General features: G+C 60.3%; 1 protein-coding gene across 6 annotated transcripts in view; it reads right to left on the minus strand.

Moving 5' to 3' along the window:
* Positions 1-24,563, minus strand: part of MGLL (monoglyceride lipase) — a 90,742-nt gene that overhangs the window by 10,726 nt on the left and 55,453 nt on the right. For all 6 annotated transcript variants that reach the window (XM_070463477.1, XM_070463480.1, XM_070463479.1 and 3 more), the window contains 3 exons: positions 9,816-9,952; positions 8,672-8,782; positions 1,479-1,568 (listed from right to left, as the gene is read on the minus strand). In XM_070463477.1, coding sequence (XP_070319578.1) covers positions 1,479-1,568; positions 8,672-8,782; positions 9,816-9,952 — 338 coding nt within the window. The remainder of the gene's footprint in view (positions 1-1,478; positions 1,569-8,671; positions 8,783-9,815; positions 9,953-24,563) is intronic.

Here is a 24,563-nt window from a genome sequence, read left to right on the forward strand (position 1 = left end):
CAGGAGACGATCTGGCGTTACACTCCCGGTGTCCAGGGCGCCGCCTGTTCGCCAGCCGTGAGCCTGCGGGGTCCTACCCCCCAGAGGGAGCTCTCAGGCAGGCGACCCCAGGCAGGCCCCGACACCTGGGGAGCCTCTGTCTGCCCTTGCAACACAGGCTGCTGTGTGGGTGAGGACGAGCCAGCCGCCTGGCCCGGAGCACAAGGGCCCGTCCTCGCAGGCTGGGGACGAGGTGCTGGCCCTTCACCGGAGGGGCGGGGGCGTGGTGCCCTGACCAGCACTGTCACGGACCACCCTGGCTTCCACAGGGACCTATGGACCTGGGTGCTGGCCTGCCCGTGGACCCGGGCTCCAGCCTGCCTGTGGACCCGGGCGCCGGCCTGGCTGGAACCCCCTGGTGCGCCCTCCAGCCTGGCCGCACACCCCCTCCCGCCCCACAGCGAGCTGTCCTCCTCCGCTCTCGGGCCACGAGGGGCCAGGGTGATGCCACCCCCATCCGGGACAAATAATCAACTGTCCAGGGGTAAGAACCAGCCCCGGGAGGTGGCACAACTTCTGAAAGAGCGACACAGCCCAAGGACACGACAGAAAACGATCAGAATCGAATGGAAGCAAGACGGCAGACAAGCCTCGACCTCAGTCCTCAGCCAACAAGGGAAACGACACATCCAGAGGCGCCATGACAGGTGCAGTGGTGACAGGCCAATGCGGGGGCGAAATCCCCGCCCCTTCCCAAAACAGCTGGAATAAGCCTCCCGCTCGTCAGCACATGGAACGACCCAGCCTATAGATCTAACCACACCACGTTTCCAGGCCCCACTCGCCCTCTGCGAGGCCCACACTCTGTGCAGCGTGCTTCATGAGGTCCTGACACCAGGCACCGTGGGTTTTGGCTGGGTTCGAGTCCCAGCCACGTGGGTCCGAGCCCGTCATGTGCACGGGTCCAGGGCCGCTGTTGGAGGGACGCGCTGCCTCTCCACTGGCTGCTCACGTAAAGCTGCTGGAAGCCAGCTTCGCCTCCACTCGGGAAAGTCTGGGTGGGAATAATGCCAAACCAGGGGACACACGAGGTGGGGGCAGAGAGAGACGGTGGCGACTAAGACGCTGAGCCCCTGGATCGAGCCGTGGCTGCACGTCTGTTACATTCACCAACAAAGCCCTCTGACTGCTGAAGTCATTCTGAACTGGTTGCAGTCACTCACAAGCCAATGACACCCGGCTGGCTCACACATGCAGCTCCCCCCAGTCAGGTGCTCCCACACAGAGGCACAGCTCGGAGAACCACCGCCCGCCCCTCCCACCAGACCCCGAAGCCAGACGGCGCCTCACACCCCTCCACGTCCCCGCCACCGGGCAGAGCCTCGGTGGAACGGCGGCAGACAGCCGCAGCGAGGCCAACATGAGACTCCCCCAGGCCTGGGCCGTGGCCCGCTCCCCCCACCAGCCCCAGCCGCCCCCGGTTCCTCAGAAAGACTCACCTCCGTCTTATTCCTTGAGAGCACGCTGGAGTCGATCCGGCCCAGGGACATGTTCGGCAGGACAAGGTTGAGAACTTTAGCAGCGAAGACCTGGACACGAGGCAAGGCTGCAGTTAGTGCCATGGGACCCTCGCCCGGCCACCCCGCGGGCTGCCTACCGTCCACTAAGGAGAAGGATGTTCCGTCGACGGGCGTCAGCCAGGCCCGATCCCGGGCCGGGCACCCAAGGGCCCCTGCTTGCCCCGCCCACATGGCCTCCTGGGTCTGGCTTCGGGCTGGGTGGGGGCGGCCGGGCGGGGACAGCAGGGGCCATCTGCCTCCTTGCTGCTCCCGATGTGTGCGGCCACCTCCCCGGACCACACCGGGTGGTAATCTCGAATTCCCTGCAGGAGCAGAAGCACCCAAGCACCCGAGCTGAGGCAGGACGAACCCTGATCAGAAGGCACCGCTGATTGTCTCGGGGCAGGAACCACCACCAGGCCGAGCAGACGCGGGGCGGGGAGGGCTGCACACTGCCGGCCTGTCCCTCAGCTGCACACAGGGTCGCCGTGTGCCAAGGCGCCTCCACACAGTAGGCGCTCAATGCAGGCTGCCCCAACGTGATCCGGACTGAGGCCCAGGCCACCCCGCGCGCACCCCCCCAGAGCTGCCGCTTATCCAGGAGACGTCTCAACCGGCTCGCGTGCGTCTGCTGGGGGGGCGGGGGCCGTTTCCGTTTCTGCAGACGCCCAGGGAGAGACGCTATTTCCAAGGCGAGCTGTGAAATGCTGAGATTAGACTCGCTCGGAAAGCGGGGGGCGGCGAGTCCCAGGCCTGTGTGGCCGTCACAGGGCCGACGGGGGTGCCCCTTGGGACCCTGTGGTCGTGGGGTGTCGGCACGGTCCCGGGGGGCTCTCCGTCTTCTGATCTCGACACAAACGCCCTGAGGGGAGGGCTGACCCGCATTTAAGAGACGACACAGGCTCAGCGCCACTGCCCGCAGCCGGCTGGACGGGGTGGACAGAGGCCTGGGTGCGGCCGCCCCCGGTTCCCGGTGACCGAGAGGCCTGAGCTCACCTGCCGTCCCCCAGCACTGCTCCCTGAAAGCTCTCCTTCCCTGACCGTCAGGAGCCTCAAGACCTTGCGCACAGCTGGGCCCCAGATGGCCAGGGACCCACAGGGGCGACCTCTGACCTCACAGAACCCCAGGCTCGGGCCCAGGCCTCACGCATGTGGACCGGCAGCCTCAAGTGCCCGGCGTTTGCCCATCCAGCCCCGAACACCCACGATCTAGCCTGGAGCCCCGCATCAGGCCTCCAGCCACCCGCACCCATTGAAGCGTCATGGGTTGAATAGGACCCGTACAGCAGGGTCAGGGGTCAAGCTGGGGGTGGGCCAGCCCCAGGGACGAGTACAAGCCGCGGAGGGCTCAAATTCCAGGAGGGAAGGGACTGGCTGCTTCTGAGCAGACAGGGCGGCCTGTGGGTTCCTGGATTCGGGGCTCCTCTGCGGGCCTGACCCCAGGAGCTGAGATCTGTGCTTCCACAGGCCAGAGTGTGTGAACGAGGCAGAAACACGGAGGTAAAGTGCCCCACGCGCAGAGAGAGGGGGCACCCCGGGCACCCCACCTTCACCAGGGGGGTGGGCTTTTGGGGCACGCCCCCGCCAGCGGTGGCCCGAGGGCGTCATGCGGGAAAGATAACGTGAGGCCGTGTCTGCTGAGCTGCTCCGAGGCTCCCTGCTCTTCCTGACGACCCGCCACAGCCCCCCAGGACGCGGGGGCTGCGGGCCGACTCTGCGCGTGTCCCCGTCACACCTGGGCCCCCGGGAGCTGCGTGCGATGGGACCAGGCCAGCTGCCCCACCCCGGCACGTCTCACTGCCTCGTCCAGCATGGCCTTTTCAGTTCAGCGGCCCCTTCACTCTCCCTCCCGGGACACCCGGCCGAGTCTGGGCGAGGACTGCGGCCTGGAGCGCCTGGTCCCCCCAGGAGCCCCGAGGTCTCCCCCCAAGCCCTGTTCCCCCACCGGCTGCTGCACCGGCAGCCCCCCCATCGGGCCCCTCCCTTCCTGACAGCCAGCAGCACGGCTCCATGTGGGGCCGTGGCCCCGACCCCCAAGGGCAGGACGCTGCCCTTCCCAGGGAGCCCAGGGTGAGAGAGGCGGGCGCCACCCAGACCGAGCTCTTCTAAACCAGCGGAGTGTGTTCCGGCCATGCTTCTAACAAGACTCAGTTGGGCAGAGATGAAACTCTGATGGCAGTAAGGTCACAGCTAAAAACACCTGGGTGCCTCTTGGCCTGCTCCCCACAAAACCAGAGAAGGGGAAACGCCATCTCAGGGGGGAGAAGCTCAGAACTGCCACCCAGCACATGCTTTTTAAGGGTTGGCTTGTTTCTTTAGCCTTTTCATTAGGAAGAAACAGAGAGAGTGGCTGACTTGTGATCAAGGAAGCTGGGGTTGAGGAGGGCCCTGAGGTCCAAGGCGAGGAGGGAGGCGGGGGGCTGGAGAGAGCCCGCAGACCCCAGGCGGGGAGGATCAGTTTGTCCAGGTCACTGCTGATTGCCGCTGCCCTCCGCCCCAGCACCGTCCACCGAGAGAGCCCACGGCCACCGCGAGGAGGGGTGGGGCAGCGGCTCACCCACAGAGAAGTTGGAATCCGGGACACAATGTTTCTTACTGTCAACTGCAACACTTCTTCCAAGCTTTTTGGAGGCTCCTGCGGGCGCGTGGAGAGAGCCCCGGATCCCGCTCAGGACGGGGTGACCTGGCCACGGCCCCGGGAGGAGACCCCCACCCTCGTCGTGAGGCCAGCGGGCTGAGGCAGGTCCACGCAGCTGCAGAGCCCCCTCCGGGCACCCCAGCGCTCATGGCCCAAGGACAGTCTGGGAGCTGAGACCCCAGCCCTGGGGGAGGAGTCGCTGGAGGCTCGAAGCTGCACAGGCTTGCATCTGACCTCTGGTTCGGAACCCAGAGAGTCTGTGGTCCTCAGTTTCTGTTTGGAAGGAAAGTTATGACCAACCTAGACAGCATATTAGAAACCAGACATCACTTTGCCGAAAAGGTCTGTCTAGTCAAAACTTTTCCAGTCATGTACGGATGTGAGAGTTGGACCATAAAGAAAGCTGAACACCAAAGAACTGATGCTTTTGAACTGTGGTGTTGGAGAAGACTCCTGAGAGTCTCTTGGACTGCAAGGAGATCCAACCAGTCCATCCTAAAGGAAATCAGTCCTGAATATTCACTGGAAGGACTGATGCTGAAGCTGAAACTCCAATACTTTGGCCACCTGATGGGAAGAACTGACTCACTGGGAAAGACCCTGATGCTGGGAAAGATTGAAGGCAGGAGGAGAAGGGGACGACAGAGGATGAGATGGCTGGATGGCATCACTGACTAGATGGACATGAGTTTGAGCAAGCTCTGGGAGTTGGTGATGGACAGGGAGGCCTGGTGTGCTGCGGTCCATGGGGTCGCAGAGTCGGACACGACTGAGCGACTGAATAACAACAAAAAAGTGTGGACAACACAGTGAAGCTTGAAGGGCTGTCGGGAGGCGTCCTGACACCTGAATCCTCCAGGGAGCACCCTAACGGCCCCCAGAGGGGCCCCTTGTGCGCCCGGGGGGATGAGCAAACCCCGTGTCACTGAGTGGGGACTCCAGGAAGGAGGGGGAACCCCAACAATCTCAGCCTCGAAGAGGACCAGGTCCACGCCCACGAGCACGTGAGGGAGCGAGTGTCCCTGGCCCATGCCTGGGGCGCCTCTGGGTCAACGGCAGGACCTCCCCTTTGAGAGCCGGGGGCCTGCACAGCGCCATTATTGATTCCCAAGGTTTTAACGGCTCCGGGAGACCACTCTGAAGCCTCTGCAGCTGAAAGGCTTAACACGAGGAAGGTGATACACAACTGCTCGCTTCCACAGCACTGCAGCGGGGTGGCCTGGGCGCAGGACGGCATGGCTGGGACAGAGCCCAGAGGGTTCCTGGGGGCGGCGGGCAGTGAGCGACCCCAGGCAGACAGCAGGAAGCCTGTGTGCCTTAGAGCAGGACCGAGGCCTCCGGTGCACGCTGCGGCCGCGGTCGGGGGCCAGGTCACGAGCCAGCCACGCCCCGGCCTCCAGTCTAACTGTATCTGAGCTTGCTGACCGGCCCTCCCGGGGCCCCTCCCGTGTTCTTCCCAGCCCCCTGCTCCAGGGCCTTCCGGACTCCGGGACTAAACGCAGGAGAGCAGCACCCAGACGGGAAGCTGATCCCGGTGGTTTCGGGGGGAAAGGACGTCCTGCCACGCCCACTGGCCGAGCCACAGCGCGCACTGACCTTGAGGGAGACCGTGGCCTCGTCTCCCGTCCGTGACCCACGCACAGGGCGGTGACGGAGGGGAAGTCACCCAGGCGTGTCTGGCCCTGGTGCCGGCCCCGCCTGGCCTGGTGCCTCCAGGGGGACGTCTAGGAGCACGGGGCCGCTCCTGCGTCTCCACCCAGGATCCGGGGGGCAGCCTCCGGCCAAGGGCAGACACGCCACCTGGAGGACCACCCTAGCCCCCACTCGGGGCAGACGTCCAGGGTGACGCCGGGCTTTCCCTGAGAAAGAACGGGCCGGCCCACAGCTCCCCCCACGTGTCACCCCGGGGGTCAGGGTGCCGCACCAACGGGGGGCGCGGGGACCCCGTGTCCCTGCGGCGGCTGCGCTGACCCTGACACCTGTCCTGGGGTCCAGGCTTGGTGTCCAAACTCCCGCTTCCACCGGGATCTGAGCGCTGACGGGGTTCTCCCCGAATCATCCCCCAGCTGCACATACCCCAGCCGGCTGGAAGTGGGGCGGGAACCAGCTATGCCAGGGCTGCGGGCGGGGGGCAGCCACCCTCCACGTGCCCGCCTGCGCTCCGAGGCCCCAGGGCAGCGGGCCACTTTGTGAAGTCTCTCCATCGGGACAACGAAACAGCAAAGAAGTCAGTGGCTCCATCGCGCCTGACTCTGTGTCCCCGTGGACTGTGGCCCCAGGTGCCTCTGTCCAGGGGATTCCCCAGGCAAGAATACCCGAGTGGGCAGCTGTGCCCTTCTCCAGGGGAACTTCCCGAGCCAGGGACTGAAGCCGCGTCCCCTGCGCGGCAGGCGGGTTCTTTACCGTCTGAGTCGCCGGGGAAACCCGTGGGGAACCGGCCGCCATGAACACACCACTGACCTGCCCAGGAGCTGCGCTCTGGGACAGGAATCACGGACCAGAACCCAGCTCTGCGCGCTGCACCCGGCAGCCTCAAGGCCCAGGGAAGGCCCCCCGCCCCGTCCACCTCGGCCAGAATCTCTGGGGGGGGTCCTGAAGATCGAGCCACTGGAAACCCAAGGACCAGCCAGGTTTCACCTGACCACAGCGAGCCACGCGCACTCCGCCCCCACCCCACCCCTGCAGGACGCTCTGTGTCCAGGCGTCACCCAGAGCCCCCTGAGTCTGAGGCTTCCTTTCGAAGCTGCCCAGACGAGACAAGGCCAGAGAGTGGCCCCGGGCTCCCGCGCGGCGGACACGACGCCAACTCTGTGTTCAGGACTGCCCGAGCCCCCAGGGCAGTGACAGGCCTCCCAGACGGGAGGGGGCGCCCCGGGCCCGGGGGCCGCGGGGACTCTAGTGAATCCTGCCTAACAGCCGGGACCCGCATTCCCCTGCCCATGAGGACATCTGTCACCACCAGCTGGGAGAGGTCACGCGCAGGCCTTGCCAGAGACTGGAGGGGGCACCGGGTGGCCTCCTGCTCAGGGCCCGGCTGCCCCCCACCCCCCGCCTCTGCGCCCTTCATCTGAAACCCCCAGGGTCCTGGGCTCTTCTTGGGGCCTTGGCGGCGGGCACGTCACTGCAGAAATCATGCATCATCCCGTCTGGGGAGACGCCCTTGTAGGGGCGTGGACAGCCCTGGGGGGCAGGGGGTGGACCTGGGCAGCCGAGGGTCCTGTCCAAGCCCCGGGGTCCCGCGCGTAACTGCAGCCAGCAACATCCCCGTCCCTGGGGCGAGGGCAGGAGCTGAGGGCACGATTCACGCATGCGCCTGGCACACACCACCCAAACAAGTCACGACTGGAGCCCGCGGAGTGCCGTGGGAGCTCCGCCCGGAACCCTGTTCCTGCTCACTCTCTTCTCTGAGCAGGGCCCTCGGACGGTCCAGCCGCACATTAAGTGATCACGACCAGGAGGGGAGGGGGCCGGGAGACTGACCCTCTGGAGCCTCGCCTGGGAGTCTGTGAGTGAACCCATCCTCTAGGCAGTCCTGCCTCTGCCAGGCACTGAAATCCACTGGAGTTGATTTCAACAAGTTGGGGGCGATTTCCTTAGACGGGAGTAAAACTCAAAGGAGCTAGCTGTGTCTCCTCTTGGGAGACTCGAGTAAAGAGGTGTTCTCTGGCTGAGCCCTCAGAGAGGCCCCGGTTTCTCCTTGGCTCGGTCCAGCCCCGTTTCAAATTGCTGAGACTCTGTTTCCACTGGACACCCACCTGCAGGGCCAGGATCACGGCTGTGGCCCTGGGCTGCAGGAAACACCCCGGTTCCGGGTCCCCAGGGGCCCACCGAGGCCTCGGGGCAGGGGCCCCTCCGCCCTGTCACGGACCGCAAGGCAGGGGGTGCGCTGTGTCCTGCAGCAACGGCCTCCGCCTCACTGCCCCCTCCTGCCCCTCTGAGAGTCCTGAGCACTGGCTCGGGGGGTGGCAGCTGCTCCCCTGACCCCCGTGTCAGGGAGAGACTGACCAATGCTTGGGGAGACACGGGGCTGGCCTGCCACCCTCACCGGGTCTCAAGTCTCTGATACCTGGGCCCAGATCAGGTCAGGATCCCACGTCCACGATCCAGCTGCGCCCAGGCCGTGCTTCCTCAGGGGGCAAAGCCCAGCCCAACCCACTAGGGGCGCCACGAGGACCGTCACGGCCAGAAAAACGCCCCCAAGGAGCCACGTGGGTCAGAGCCGCACGCTCAGCCACGGACAGCTGCGAGACCTTTCCTCCTCTGAACGTCCACCGAGAAACGTGCACGGACAGGAAGCCAGTTTTTTTTTTTCTTTGTTTGGGAGAAAACCACACGTGACTGGAGAACTGACTGAATTCCGGCCACAACAACGCTCACTGCATCCAAACCTCGTCACAACAGTGGGAGAAGCCCCTTTGCCCCGGACGCAAGCTGTGAGCGTATGCTCAGGGCCAGGGAGTCTTTCCGGGGCTCACGGAACAGGAGGTCCGCTTACCTTGAAAAGCGTTGCCGAGTCTGGATTGGCGACGACCAGCGGGGAGATGAGGACCATGCCGGAGAAGTGGCCCGGCCTCTCCGCGGCCGTGAGGATGGAGATCGCGCCACCCTGTGGGAAGAGGGGGCGTGTGGTGGGCGTGGGCACCGTCATGGATCCCCCAGGCCCAGAGCCCCTACCTTGGAATAGGCGCCCTCAAATGCTGGGTTAACTGGACCCATGATTACTCTATTACACGTGTTTCCCCAGGGTTTTCCAAGCACAAATGTTTCAGGGGATGTAAATAAGCTAACTGCTTGAGGGCTTTAGGTGCCACAATGACACATTTCTATTTCATTTCAAGTCAAAAGCTGGCAGACCCCCAACTCATCCAGTCCGTCAGGCTTAATATTAAATTTTAAAAAAAAATCTGAGGATAATAAGAGATTGTTACACTTTTTGTTTGTTTTTTTTTTCCTGGTTCAGTTAAAGGGCCCAGGAATCGAGGTTCCAAGAAAAATACTTAGTGGACATGGGAGGGAGCTGAAGGTGGGTGGCCTTGGCTATTGACTGGAGGGGATCTGAACCAGGGGGTGAACTCCACACGCTCACGAGGGCCAGGCCGGGCGGTGGCCGGGCGGGGAGCGGGGGGGAAGGCCCCAGGGTGCAGAGCCCAGCAGCTCAAAGTCCTCTGCCAGCCCGCGTGGCTGGGTGCCTAAAGGCAGGTCTGGGCTGAGTGCTGCCAGTTTGAGGAGACTCGATTTAAAGATCACAGATGATTTAAAGATTTTGAGAGGAGTCTGTGTATTTAAAAGGCAAAAACGATTAGGAATGACCTTTAAGGACTGTGTGCCTGGGGACCCTTGTCCTACTGGGAACCGCGTGACTCTGAAACCGGCAGGAAGCACTGTGCTTCCCTGATGGCGAACTGATGGGCCCCACCCCAAAAAGGGGGAGCAGAGGTGACCCTGGGCCCTGACGGGAAGGAACGGGTGGGGCAGCCCTCCTCTGGGGCCGCCTCCGGGACGCCGACCCCAACTTGTTTCCTGAGCACAACTTCCCGGGAGCCCCATGCGCAGCGTGTGCAGAGGGCGACCCCCTCCATCCCCACCCAGGGGGACGCTGGGGACGGCTGGACCCAGGGGCCGCTCCGTGGTCTACTCACCATGGAATGGCCCAGAAGGAAGACGGGCAGCCCCGGATGGTCCTTCTGCATGGCGTCCACATGCTGTAGCACGTCCCTGACGAAGACGTGGAAGTCGGACACCACCATCCTCTCACCCTCGCTCTGCCCGTGGCCGACTGGAGGGAAGCGGGGCACAGAGCCAGTCAGCAGCGGCAGCATCCCCCGCCAAGCCCAGCGGCCTCCCCAAGGCACGACCACCGCTCTCCAGGGAGGACCCCCCGACCCTCCAAGCGCGCTCTCGGGTGTGCAAATTCTCCACCGCCCCCAGACCCGTTTTACAGACTATGACGTGGAGGCACAAGCAGGCTAAGGAATGTGCCCAAATCACACGGCCAGGAAGTGACTCTTCACGCAGCCAGGAGGCCTTCCCGCGGGCCCCTTCTCAGGAAGAAAGCAGGGCAGACACATGGCGTCCGGGTCCTACCAGAGCGGGACCCGGGAGGCCTGGGCGCCCCCAGCTCCTCGAGCCTCAGGCCGTGTGTCGGAGCGCCAGTGTGTTAGCGGGTGAAGGCTGCGTGGCGTCCCCTCCCTGCCACCTTCTGGGGATGAGGAGGGGACAGACGTGCACCAGCCTAGGGGCGCAAGAAACCACGAGGCGGCAGCAGAACCAGGCCGCGCTGCCTCCGTCCTGGGCGTTACCCTCCGCCCGGACCCGAGCCGTTCCTTTCCCCGAGTCCTTTCGGAGGGTCCCCCCAGCGCTCCCCTCTCTGAGGGATGCTGGTCGCCATGGAAACTGGGTGATGTGAGCGTCTGCAAAGTGCAGAAGAGAAGGCACAAGGATGCACGTTGAGCACGCTGCCCGAAGCCCCTCGGCCGCCTCTGCCTGGAGGGGCTGTGACCGAGCCCCCCAGCCATGGACAGAAAAGGGCGGCTTGCAGTGGCTGGAAGCTGGGCCGCCCAGACCCTGATTCGGAAGCCCTCCGTGAGGCCAGACCACAGCCCCTGTTCTCTGCTCTGTCCCTCACGTGTGTCTGCCCACCGCTGCCCAGCCCACCCGCCTTTGACGCCTCTGACCATGCAGTCCGGAGACCCCCTCCCGTCACCTTCTCAGCAGCAGGCCCAGCCCCTCAAGCTCGCTTTTCCTTCTAACGGAGGTAAAACGCGCCATCGTCGCGGCACTGTGGCACACTCCCGCACACATTCCGCACTGCTGTGCGGCCGTCACCGCGTCCCCCCAGAACCCTTCCGTCACCCCCAAACTGGAACCACGTGCCGCCTGCCATGGGCTGGACCCCCACCCCCAATTCACACGCTGACACCCCACACCCACAGCGCAGGAGGGGGCTAGATTTGCAGACATGGTCTTTCAAGAGGTGATTAAGTTGCCCTCAACCAGCAGCAACCCACTCCAGTATCCTTGCCTGGAAAATCCCATGGACCGAGGAGCCTGGTGGGCTGCAGCCCATGGGGTCACGGAGTCGGGCACGACTGAGCTAACAGCACCCCGTCCGCCTGGTGTCCGTGTAAGAAGAGAGTAAGACACGGCCGTGCAGGGGGACAGCGAGAGGGGAGGCAGGGAGGAGACAGCTGTCTGCACGCCTGGGAGACCGGCCTTGGGAGGAACCAGCTGGGTTGACAGCTTCATCTCGGATTCCCAGCCTCCAGAACGTTCAGGAAATAAATTCCTACCCTTAGTGTCGCTCAGTCTACAGTAGTTTGCTATCCAAGCCGCCCAACGTACCCGCCAAACAATAATCCCCAGCCCACTCCCCGCACCTGAGAATATAGTTCAGTAACGATGTGGACAGAGCATCACGTTTAAAGTCCAGAGTATTGTGTGCCTGTGTCACTAATCAATACACGATTAGATTAATTTCAAAATAAATTTGTTGTTTACAACTATAAATTTTGCTGTTTCATCTTCCAGTTTAATTCTCTTATCTGATATTATGTAAATAAACATTTACCTGGTACAAGAGTTAGAAAAATAAAAACAGATCCATTCAGTGACGTCTCACTTCTGCTCCTGTTCCCCACGGCTGATCATCTTATATTGCCTGTCTTCCCTCCAAAGCATTTCTTTTCGCAAAAGTAAGAAAATATCTATCTATCTATCCATATTTCCCCCCTTATTTCCTTTTACATAAAAGGTAGCATGCTACAGATCCAGCCTATTCTACGCCAGGTTTTCTCAGTTTTAACAGAGTCTGGAGATGACTTCGGACGGCACGCAGACGGAGCGCTCCTCGTCTGTCTGAGGGCTCCTCGTGTGGGTGAACCACGGTTCACTCCAGCCATCTCTCACCAAAACCGTGTGTGTGACATCCGATCCCTGTTCACCAAACTGCTGACCGAACCGCATCACCGGGCCGGGGATGATGCTTCTACCTTCAAGAACGCGCGTCTCCGGGGTACACGTCCGGGGCAGGTGTGCTTGGCTGAAAGGTGCCGTTTCGGCGGGTTGACATCATCCACTCGTCCACGGGGGGCGTGCGGGGTTGAATCTACCAGCCTCCCAGCAAAGCACATCACTCTGTGTTTGGATTCTTGCCCGTAAGACGGAGGAGAACGTGCCAGTCAAACATCTCATATTTTAAGGGGGACTTGTGTTTCTTTCTCGGTAAACTGAGAATTCCTGCCTCTGCTGTTTGTCTTTTTCTATCGAGGTTTCACGTTTCTTGATATTTAGGAGCTCTGTGTACACGAGGTGGTCATCTGTCCTTCAACATGACATCGCGTTTTGCTATGGAAGATTTTTGAGAAAATCGTCCATCTTTTCTTTTTATGGCTTCTGAATTTTGATTCTCGGCTATAAAGGCCTTCTCTGCTCCTGGGGTATCAGGAGCTCAGCACTTTCTCTGGCTCCGTTCCTTGGCGGGGGTAACAAACACACAGCCTAAGGTTTGCAGCAGCCCCCTGTGAGCGCGCCGCTCAGGGCCGGGAGGCGCATTCACAGAGCCGGGCAGCTGGCCACCGTCGTCCCCGGACTCAGCTTCGCTCTCCACGCACGCGTCCTGACCCAGCCGCAGCTTGTCGGGGTACATGGTGTGAGACCTGGCTCCCTGGCCTGGGGCTTCTCTCCTTCTTAAAACCGAGGTGACGCTCACACCACCGACCAGTGACCCAACTCGGGGGCATTTCACACATTCCCAGTGCCGTCCAACCGCCTTAATCAGGTTCCAAACTGCAGACGTGCATGACTGTCTTAGCAGCTTTCAGGAAGCCGCCCGTCACCCCGGCACGGAGTGGTGGCGTCATTCACAGGAAGCTTCCTTTCCCGTGTGCGTCTGGCCCGTCTCTGGGTTTCTGCGCCGTCCTGCTGGTCGGCCTACGCACAGGCCAGCCCCGCGCTGAAGCATGGCGGCATGCGCCCACCCCGCCCGGCTTCTCAGGCCGGGAGGGAGCTGCGAGACCCACGTGCAGTCCTGGCGCTCCCGGAATCTGTCCCCGCCACACAGCCTCGAGTTGCCCCTGCGCACGCCACACACGCCAGGTCTCTGTCTGAGGTGCGCTGATTAGGGGTCCCCCCTCCCCCAGCACCGCTCCTTCCCCGTGACCCGAGGACGCCGCGAGCTGGGGGACACGGCCCTGCTGGGGGGCTGCGCTGTGAGCCAATGGCATTGTCCGCCTGGGACCTCGGCAGGAGGCTGGGCACGCACGTGCCTGCAAGCCAGGCCGCCTCCAGACCCAGGACCTCCTTTCCTTGGTCTGCACTCTCCTCCGGCTCCTCGTGACGGCCTGGCCAGGGGCGGCTGCCAGCTTTACACCTGCCGAAATGAACTGCAGCCTCTCGTCCCACGACGGCCACCCACCACTGTGACAAGTTCATCTGATGAGGCATTTACATGCCTACCACAGGGATGGAGCGGCAGGGCTGTGTTTGCAATTAACACTCCCTTCCTCATATGTTCTAAGAGAAAGAACCTCACCACAGGCCTTGGTCCAGCATATTTTTGGCTTTGTTTACCCTGGTTCTGCTATGTTCTACGATTTGTTAAATCCTCTGTATTTTGACGCCTTTACCATCTGGTTGAAGCTGACCCTGGAAGGACGGCTCCTCCCAAGGTTAGCAAATTTCTGGACACGGGAAAGAACTGAGTCGTGAGCTGGCCTGTCATACGCAAACCAACCAGCCCAGAGCCCACCTCCCCGGGCCACTCACGGTCCTGTCACCCAGGCCCACGGACCAGACCACCAGGGGCAGCCCCAGACCCCTCAGCCCACTGACTGTACCCAAACCAGCCCATCCTCACCCTGCTCACCCCACCTCACCGCTCCTTCTCGAAGAAACTGCAACAAAGCCTCCCGTCCACTCCCCCTGCCTGCCCCTGCCGGCGGTCCAGCCCGGTGCCTCGCTGAGTGGCCCCGAGGGGTCCTGCTCCTGGTTCTGGGGATCTTTGAGTATAACAAACTCTGCCTCCTGGAGGTCATTTCCATGTGTCTCCTGATCAAAACCTGATCAGATTTTGACTCCACAAAACCTGATTCCAGCCCCCGTCCCCGGAGAGCGCAGTAGCACTGTACCCCATGTGCGGTGAGCACTTGAGCCTTCGGGGAATGTTTCAGTAATCCCTGTCTCTGTCTCATGCAGAACACTTCTCCCTCCAAGTGATCTGGTGGCACCACGTGCTAAAGACCGAGGACCCGTCCAGAAAGGCGGGGCTCCCGCTAGCCCTGGGACCGGAGGAAACAAGCGTCCGACTCCCCTCTTCTCAGGGAGCTCTTCTTCTCCTACAGACAGAAGAGCTGGGGAAACGCAGCCTTGAGTCAGCAGAGAGACAAAGCATAAAAACCAGTCATGACAAGGCCCGGGCTGGAATCCGCACAACCCTGTTCCCAGGGTTCATTTCACATGATCCTCACCACTCTGCGAATTACCTATGAATTCTCCCCCATTTTCTGGCTGAGAAAACTGACCCGCAGACAGACTGGTGGGAGCTCACCCCCCTGATGAGTTAGAGGCTGGCCACAGACTTGAGCTCTGGGTTCAGACCCCAAATCTCACGCTTTTGCTGTCCTCGGGCAGGGCTGACCCGGGGACGCACAGTCCCAGAGGCCGCCTGCCACACGGCAGGGACCGGTTCGGTGCCTCTGGGTCCTCCCTTCTGCCCCCAAATCGATCTCAGACATTCCTATCATTACCATCAGGGCGAGATGCGCCTGTGATTGAAAACACAGGCCACTGAACGCAGGCCGGCAGGGCAAGCCCGAGGGACGAGATGTCTCCACTGGGCATCAGCGCACGGGCTCCCAGCTTCACCATTCTCCCTCACAGGGGACGCACCACACACATCTCTGCTGAGGGTCTGCAGCAGGACCCTGACGGCTGACCACACGCTGCACTGGAGGGTTTGGACAAGCTGAATTCTCTCCCCACTGCTCACCTCTTCTCCTCCAGACGCTCCACGCAGATGGAATTTTCTGGATGAACCCAGGCCCTGGGAACATCCAACCAGGAAGAGGACGGACTCCCGTCCACCCCAGCAAGGCTGCAGGCCGGCGTTCCTGGCCGGCCCACAGGAGGCCAGCAGGAGACAGGCGTGGGCCTCTTGCAGGACATATGGCTCAGCAGCGAGACAGATGGTCAAAGTGGCCCCTCTGGCCTCGAGAACCAGGACGGGAGGAGCCTCGCGCGGGGGTCACGGCCACACAGACCCAGAGGGGGCGTGCGGCTACTCGGTAAAGCACCAGTGCAGCCCAGCCAGTGAGGGGCAGAGCGGGCGCCCAACTGAGCCCCGGGTCCGAATCTACAGGGAGCCACTAGCCTGTCTACGTCACCGGACTGCCACTTTGGAAGACAGCCTGCATCTCACAGGCTTGAAATTCCATCCTTTGCAGCCAGCGGTTCCCTCCCCAGGCGGTCATACACCCAGGAGAAGGCCCTGGGCGGCAGCAGGAGACGGGACAACACTGTTCCCCGAAGCCTGCCGTCACAGCTGGGGCTGGGCTCACTGCAGCAGAGGGGCCGTTCGACAGCAGGCGGATAACGAGGGCGGAGACTCGCAGGCAGCTACTGCATGCTGCTGGCAGACCGCGGCCACGAAAGTAAGAGACGCTCGCTGCTCGGAGGAAAAGCTACGCCAACCTGGACAGCATGCTAAAAAGCAGAGATATCACTTTGCCGACAAAGGTCCATCTAGTCAAGGCTATGGTTTTTCCAGTGCTCATGTATGGATGTGAGAGCTGGACCATAAAGAAAACGGAGTGCCGAAGAATGGATGCTTTTGAACATCCACTGGTGGTCTTTGAGAAGACTCTTGAGAGTCCCTTGGACTGCAAGGAGATCCAACCAGTCCATCCTAAAGGAGATCAGTCCTGGGTGTTCACTGGAAGGACTGATGCTGAAGCTGAAGCTCCAATACTTTGGCCACCTGATGTGAAGAGCTGACTCACTGGAAAAGACCCTGATGCTGGGAAAGATTGAAGGCAGAAGGAGAAGGGGATGACAGAGGATGAGATGGTTGGATGGCATCACCACTCAATGGACATGAGTTTGAGCAAGCTCTGGGAGTTGGTGATGGACAGGGAGGCCTGGTGTGCTGCAGTCCACGGGGTCGCAAAGAGTCGGACACGACTGAGCAACTGAACAGCGACATGCAGCGACATGGATGAAACTTAGAAGTGAAATACAAACTGAAACGGGCAAGGAAGGTGTTCGAGTTGCCCAGTGCAGGGGGCCTGGGTTCAATCCCCCGTCAGGGCACTAGATCACACACGCGGCAACCCGGATCCTGCATGTGCAGCTAAGACCCAGCATAGCTAAAATCAAAAAACATTTGCATTTAAAAAGAAACAAGCAAGGAAATGAAACACAAGTTTTCAGATGCTCGTTCAGCACTGGCCACCAGTCCATCTGTAAAACTGGGGACGTCACCTCGACACCTCATGAAGCTGGTGCGGATACGTGAACCGGGACACACGCCCGGCACACGGTGGGTCTCCACCCACACTGGCCTCTGCGTCCTCTTCTCCACGCAGTCTCGGGGAGAAAACCCCCAAGTTGTCTTGGTGTTCATGATCTTCCCCTCAGAGGTCCTTCTGCATGTTTAGTCTGGATTTCTCCTCACCAGCATCCTCTGCATAACCGTGGCTTTCTTTCTAACTGAAGATAAGTCTAACATCGAACGACCCTTTTTTCTTCAAAACAGTGAGCTGCTCTGCTGGGTCCCCACCGGAGGATGGAAGCTCCCACGTGGTACCTGACCGTTGTGTGGAGCTTCTGTAATCCACGGGAAAATGTGGAACCCGGGCAGCCCAAGTCCAACCTCTCCTGAAACGCTAACAAACGCGTGCTTTTAAAAAGCAAAAGAGGGGGCTGCCTCGGTGCCTGTGCGTTCACTCAGTCATGTCCGATTCTGTTCAGCCCCGCGGACTGTAGCCCGCCAGGCTCCTCCGCCCATGGGATTCTCGAGGTAAGAGTTCTACAGTAGGTAGCCATGCCCTCCTCCAGGGGGTCTTCCTGACTCAGGGGCTGAACCCGGATCTTCTGCATTGCATGCAGATTCTCTACCATCTGGGCTAGCAGGGAAGCCCAGCTAAGCCCACGCAATCACAGCCACTAAGCCTGTGCTATAGAGCTTGTCCTCTGTAACAGGAGCGGTCCCTGCGTGAGGAGCCCATGCACCGCAATGAAGACCCAGCACAGCCGAAAGCAAATAAACAAATAAATAAAAGCAAAGGAGATCGGCCATGGGGAATGACCTGCTTAGAAAAGAGAACAAGGACTTCCCTGGTGGTCCGGTGGCTAAGACTCCACACTCCCAGTGCAGGGAGTTCAAGTTCCATCCCTGGTCAGGGACCTAGAACCCACGAGCTGCAACTGAGACCTGGAGCAGTGAAATCAATTTACAAGAAAGAAAAGCCCCGATCCCTCTCTCCAAGATGGGAGACACTGGGCAGTTAATGTTTAGGAAGTGGGCCTCTCAAAGCTTTGGAGACGTCAGCAACTAACACCAGCTTCAGTCAGGACCTCCTTTCGGAAAAGGCAGGAGGTAGTCAGCGTTTCTCAACCACAGGGAATCAACGGAAGTGACTGCAGGTCAAACATACACGAAAAATGGCTCCTTTGCCCTGGACCGGGGCCAGCTCTGCACGCTGAGGCCGAGGCAGGGCCCTGGGGGACGCCCTCCCCCACGTGGGTGCTGAACCAACGCTCCTGCAAGTTCAAACTCAGCTACGACGCCAGGAAGCGGGGCGGGGGCAGAGGCTGCGATCCGGGCTCAGGGTCCTCCCCCACCCGTGTGGCCAGAGCAACGCCCGAGGCAGGGGACGCCTCGGGAGGCGGGCGTCCAGCTGGCCCTGACCGTGGGCCCGTGTGAAGGGTCAGAGACGGGCCCTCTGGGGGCCGTGCGGCGCAGTTCCCAGCAGAGGACCGAGCTCAGTCCCGGGGGGACCAGGCAGGTGGTGGTGGCAGGAGCCCTGCCGAGGGAGCCGAGCCCCCTGATGCCGTGGGGGCAGGATGACCACGAGCGGGTGGCGGCCACAGCTGTGAGGCGAGGGTGTAAATGCACCAAGGTGAAAATTACGCAAAAACCGCCCTAGCAGGCAAAGTTCCAGGAGGCGGTGTTGAAAACAAGTTCTGGGGCGGCGCCGTGTGGAATGAGCAAAACACCGGGACCCGCTGGCCTGGATTTAAAGTCTGACTTAAACAGCGCAGCCCCGCGTCCTTGCTGTGGTTACAGGAGCTGCATGTGGTCACGGCGGGTTACCCGCGAAAAGCCAGGGAGTTGTCAGCGGAGGCGGGTGTGGGCCCAGGGACAGCTCGGGATCGGGCGCCCTGAACCGAACCTGAGGCCCCGCAGGTGAGGCCTCCTGAAGGGTTTCGACTCCCCGGGGCCCCGCAGGGTGGGTGTGCCCTCCTCGGACTGTGGGCAAGACGAACCAAGACCACCCACGTCAAGTGCGCAGGCTGGGCTGAGCACAAAGTGGACAGCAAATATCAGTTGTGGAGATGACAAAAAAAAATTTTTTAAAGCAACAGGAACTTCCTCGGCGGTCCAGCGGCTGGGAGCCCGTGTTCCCAGCGCGGGCCGCCCGGGCTTAGTCCCTGGTCGGGGACTCACTGGGTCCCGCATGCTGCAACCAAGGCCTGGCGCAGCCAAACAAATGGTTTCTAATTACTTAGAACATTTTTTTAAACGAAAAAGCAACAAACCAGCCCTGCCCTCACCAAGCAGAAGTAAACACAGTGCAGGTCTGGCCTCATCTCCGTGATGGCCAAACGGAACGGTGCCAGCTGCCCTGCGACCCCCTCCAGGACACACGCGTCCTTGGAAGTAAAGGGCTCAGGTTCTGAGGGATGCCGTCGCTGTCGCCCCCGATGTCCTTGAGGACACACACAGCCACGCTCCCCTCCCGAGGCCCCCGGGGCCCCGTCCTGTCTGTGCTGCTGGCTCAGCTGGCGTGGCCTCCCGGCTCCTCTCGGCCAGCCCGCGTTCTCCGACAAGACAAAGCCACCTGCTCAGGAAGACTGTTCTCTGCTGGTGGAGACCGACGCGGGGACCCGGGGCCTCGCGGAGGGCAGAAGGTCCCGGAGGAGGTGGCCACAAGCGTCCCCTGGCCAGGGCGGTCGGGGAGTGTGACCAGGCTCCTTGCTCAGTCAGCACCCTCATCTCCCATCCAGGGCGTGTGTGTCAGGACGGAGCTGGGGAGACAGTCCTGCAGCTGACAAGCGTCCTCTCAGGGGCCGCTGCAGGAGAGCGCAGAAGCGGACCATTTCAGTTGGACAAACACGTCCCAGTTACCTGCTAGGGTCCAGTCTTGGCTAGGCTCTGCGGCTTTGAGGGGGAAGTGATTTTTCACTTAACACCTGGAATACATGAATTATTTCCCCCACACTGACATGTAATTTGTAACTTAACACTGCATGATACACTATCAGGGGATCAAATCAGAACTTACATTGCTCTCAATGGCAGGGCACTGAGGTCGTCGACAACCTTTGCTATTCTAAATAGCACTGAGATGAACAACTTTTCACAGATGCTTATAGAATTGTTAGGATAAACGTGCCAAATCGGTATTTCTAGATTGAAAGATATGACTATTTTGGGGAGTCCTCATTTATAGACTCGACAATGCTCTCCAACTCGAGAATTTCCGTGGTCCCCAGCCAAGCACGGAAATGTGGATTTCATCACATCCTTGTCAGCCCAGCAAGTTACAGCTCTGTCTTTATTTCAGGAGGTATCACAAACCCACGTACATCCCATTTTGATAATTTGCTTCCAGGTAAAAACCCTACAGAAAGCTACTGTTTGGGGCTGGAGAACGTGCCATCAAATGTTTTTCTCTCCTTTCTCTAGGGCAACTGATTTGTCTGCCTTTGGTAGGGAGACAGCCACAGAATACATGCCTGACCCGAACAATGGTTCGTAAGATAACCGAGGCTGAGCAAGCTGGGAGTCCTGACTGCTGGGAGGACTTCTGCGAAAGCTCACAAGGAGACATGACGGAAAAGCTCACATCTCAGGGCCGGCAGGTTTCCCCCAGACCGCTCGGCGCCTCCTGCTTCCCGTCTCCCCCTCTTGCTCTGAGGGAAAGAGGAAGCCAGCTTCTCCATAGATGCTCCCGACTTCAGCCTGCAACGTGACTGGCTGTTCAGAATTCAGCGTCACAGCTTCAAAGTCCATTTTCAGGGGATCTTCCCCAGGGATCGAACTTCCCCAGGGAAGAATCCGCCTGCCAACGCAGGAGACCCAGGTTCAATCCCTGGGTGGAAAAGATCCCCTGGAGAAGGAAATGGCAACCCACTCCAGTAGTCTTGCCTGGAGAATCCCATGGACAGAGGAGCCTGGTGGGCTACTGTCTATGGGGGTCACAAAGAGTCAGACATGACTGAGCGACTAACACTTTCTTTCAAAGCCCTTCATTTCAAACAAAGGTCTAGCTTGTTTTCTGTACTCCCGAGACATCTGACAGCAGAAACCCCACAAGCAACAGTGTTTTACGCTGAAGGGTAAGGACAGGAGACCAAAGACGATTTAAAAGCAGAATTGCAGCCTTAAGCTAAGAGGTGCCGTGTTCAGTCATCACAGCCGACACACCACACAAATACTAGAAATGCCCTTCTTAGTTTCAGAGCAGACAGCATGGGACAGAGGACTGTGAGAGGCCCAGGGCAGAGGGACCGCAGTGAGCAGAACGGGCCAGACAGAACCGGGTGCTGCCCCGCTGGCGGGCACCTGTCCCCGGCCAGACACGGAGTGAGCACCGTGAGATCGGGAGGTTCCGCTCCCGTCTCTCACCTTCTCTAGAAAGCGTGCAGACGGCAGAGAGGCCGAGACTGCAGCCTGCTGGCCTGGAACACAGCTTGTTTCCCTCAACAAAAGTCGCTTTTTTCCTCTTCCGTCTGCGGATGGTCCAGGCTTCCATCATGCACACTTGGAGTGATGCCCTTTCACCCCCCCCCCCCCCCCCCCCCCCGTGCCCGCCGCACGAGCGCCCCTGGACGGCAGGAGAAAGGGCGTTCCCGCAGCATCCACACGCAGGCTCGAAGGCAGGAGGACGTCGAGACAGAAATTAATTTCTCTCCTAATTGACAACAGCTTGAAGAAAGGTATAAGGATGCCAGGATTCAGCATATGGGCTATGGAAACACATCTCGGCTCGGAAATTTTTTTTTTTTGAGCTGTTACAACAACATGCTTTATAATGTAACCAGCTAAGAGGCGGTTAACGGTGTAGCATTTTAGAAATAATGCATTCTCAGGATTTCATATTTAGAAGGTTTATTTAAAAACATCCTCCTCTCCACTGCATAAATAAGAGGAAACAGCATGACAAAAAGTGTCATAACTACGGTTCTCGGCATCCAGCGAGACGATCTCCCTTTTGCATCAGTGGTAGGATGGCTGGATGGGGCTGGGTCCTCCTGGGATCAGCCACCCCTGCTGGGGTCATGTTCCCTTTCCATCTCACGAGCGGGCGGGGCTCTGGGTGATGCCGGTGAGCCAGAGTCACCCAGAAAGGCCAGACCTTTCCCCCAGATCTTGATGGAAGCTGAACACACACACAAAGAAAGAGCCTGAGGTTCACAGGCAGCAGTGGCAGGGCGGGAGAGGCGTCGGCGACAGAAACTCCAGGATGCGATGAGATCAAGAGATAAACGTTCCTTTCTCAACAAAGAAACAGGATGCCCGGCCGATTCCCAGCAGCACTGGAGGCAAATTCCACCAGGTCAGCAGTCCCAGGGCATGAAACTTCAGGAAAGGGTTTAATGTCAAAACAAGACTTCATAGAAGGTCCAAGGGACAGGCAATGGTTCAGACCAGGCCGGGGCCCGACCTGACCGGGTTTCACAGACAAACACTGTCTCCATGACCTTAGGCCCGTCTTCACTCTTAGACAGCGGATGAGACGGCGATTCTGACGCATGTCCTCCTCGGCTCTGTGAACCCTCGACTGGCAGAGTTTCTGGAGGAAGGACATGAACGTCGGCGCCAGGTCTGGGTTTGAACCCGGTGGCGTCTGGCCGTGAGCTTGGCTGTGGACCCGCCTCACGGCTGTGGTCCTCACTGTCCCCTCGGTGAAAATCGCCCCGGTCCCAGCAGGTGCTGCTGGGTGATTAAACAAGGAGGCGGGTCCGAGGGGCAGTCGTGTCGTCCGCCAGCAAACGTTGCGGCTCTTCCGTGCCTCGTGTTTCAACCTCACAGGGGTCATTCCAGGAACAGAAGAGCCGTCCAGGGATGCGTGGGTCCCAGCAAGGGTCTACCCTCTCCCCCGCGGCGCCCCTCGCCTGTGCAGCTGGTGGGACCACCCTCCTGCCCCTCCCTGCCCGCTCAGCCCTGCCGGGGAGTCGGACCCCACCCCACACCCCTCGCTGAGCAGCCCTCAGGCCCCCAGACCGCAGGCACTCGAGCCCCAGGCCTCTTCCAGCCCAGGGGTCTGCAGACCACCCGCGGGTCTGCGGGCCTGGGGCGCACACGTGCCTGCCCCCGCCCTGCCCTTCACTTTTCCCGGGAGGGGTCTGCACACCTCACACCCCGGAGTGGGTGACCTCGGGGTGTCAGCAGGTCTCAGCCGCACCTCAGGGAAGCAGGGGCCGCGGGGAGCCAGAGGTCGGGGTCGCTAACGAGGGGCTCCCCCCAGGTCAACCGGCAGACCCACGTGGACTGAGAGCGATGCCTCGGGTCCAGCCCGAGCGAGAGGGGCCCTCAGGGCTTTGCCAGAAAGAAGGGCTCCGAGACGAGGGGCCAGCACGGTGCGCTGGGCCTGGGCAGGAGCGCAGGCCCCGGCCGGCCCCCGGCCTGCTGGGCGGCCCCGAGCAGGACGCCCGCCCTCTCTGGGCCCGCGGGCGGCCCCTTCCCCAGTGCAGCCCAGGACACGGCCCCCAGTCTGCGCCCGTCAGCTTCCACTGGCCGCGCTCACTCTTCACACCTGCAGAAGCAACTCGGGGAAAAGCAGAGGAGACAGCAAAGGCCGAGGGCAGAGAGCTCGCCCCGCGGCGGGGACGGGGGCCGGACCCACGGGCACGTCGGGGACAGCTGTCCGCTCCGGGCTCAGTCACCTCCACACACACACAGACACATGGTCACATACACAGACACACGGTCACATAGACACAGACACGCACAGACACACGGTCACATAGACACAGACACGCACACACACGTGGTCACATATACACAGACACGCACAGACACGTGGTCACATATACACAGACACGCACACACACGTGGTCACATATACACAGACACGCACAGACACACGGTCACATAGACAGACACGCACAGACACACGGTCACATATACACAGACACGCACACACACACGGTCACATATACACAGACACGCACACACACACGGTCACATATACACAGACACGCACAGACACACGGTCACATAGACACAGACACGCACAGACACACGGTCACATAGACACAGACACGCACACACACACGGTCACATATACACAGACACGCACAGACACACGGTCACATATACACAGACACACACAGACACACGGTCACATATACACAGACACACACAGACACACGGTCACATATACACAGACACGCACACACACACGGTCACATATACACAGACACGCACAGACACACGGTCACATATACACAGACACACACAGACACACGGTCACATATACACAGACACACACAGACACACGGTCACATATACACAGACACACACAGACACACGGTCACATATACACAGACACGCACAGACACACGGTCACATAGACACAGACACGCACAGACACACGGTCACATAGACACAGACACGCACAGACACACGGTCACATAGACACAGACACGCACAGACACACGGTCACATAGACACAGACACGCACAGACACACGGTCACATAGACACAGACACGCACAGACACACGGTCACATAGACACAGACACGCACAGACACACGGTCACATATACACAGACACGCACAGACACACGGTCACATATACACAGACACGCACAGACACACGGTCACATATACACAGACACGCACAGACACACGGTCACATATACACAGACACGCACACACACACGGTCACATATACACAGACACGCACAGACACGTGGTCACATAGACACAGACACGCACAGACACACGGTCACATAGACACAGACACGCACAGACACACGGTCACATAGACACAGACACGCACAGACACACGGTCACATAGACACAGACACGCACAGACACACGGTCACATAGACACAGACACGCACAGACACATGGTCACATAGACACAGACACGCACAGACACACGGTCACATATACACAGACACGCACAGACACATGGTCACATATACACAGACACACAC

Source organism: Odocoileus virginianus, unplaced genomic scaffold (assembly GCF_023699985.2).
Source record: "Odocoileus virginianus isolate 20LAN1187 ecotype Illinois unplaced genomic scaffold, Ovbor_1.2 Unplaced_Contig_3, whole genome shotgun sequence".
Classification (NCBI taxonomy): domain Eukaryota; kingdom Metazoa; phylum Chordata; class Mammalia; order Artiodactyla; family Cervidae; genus Odocoileus; species Odocoileus virginianus.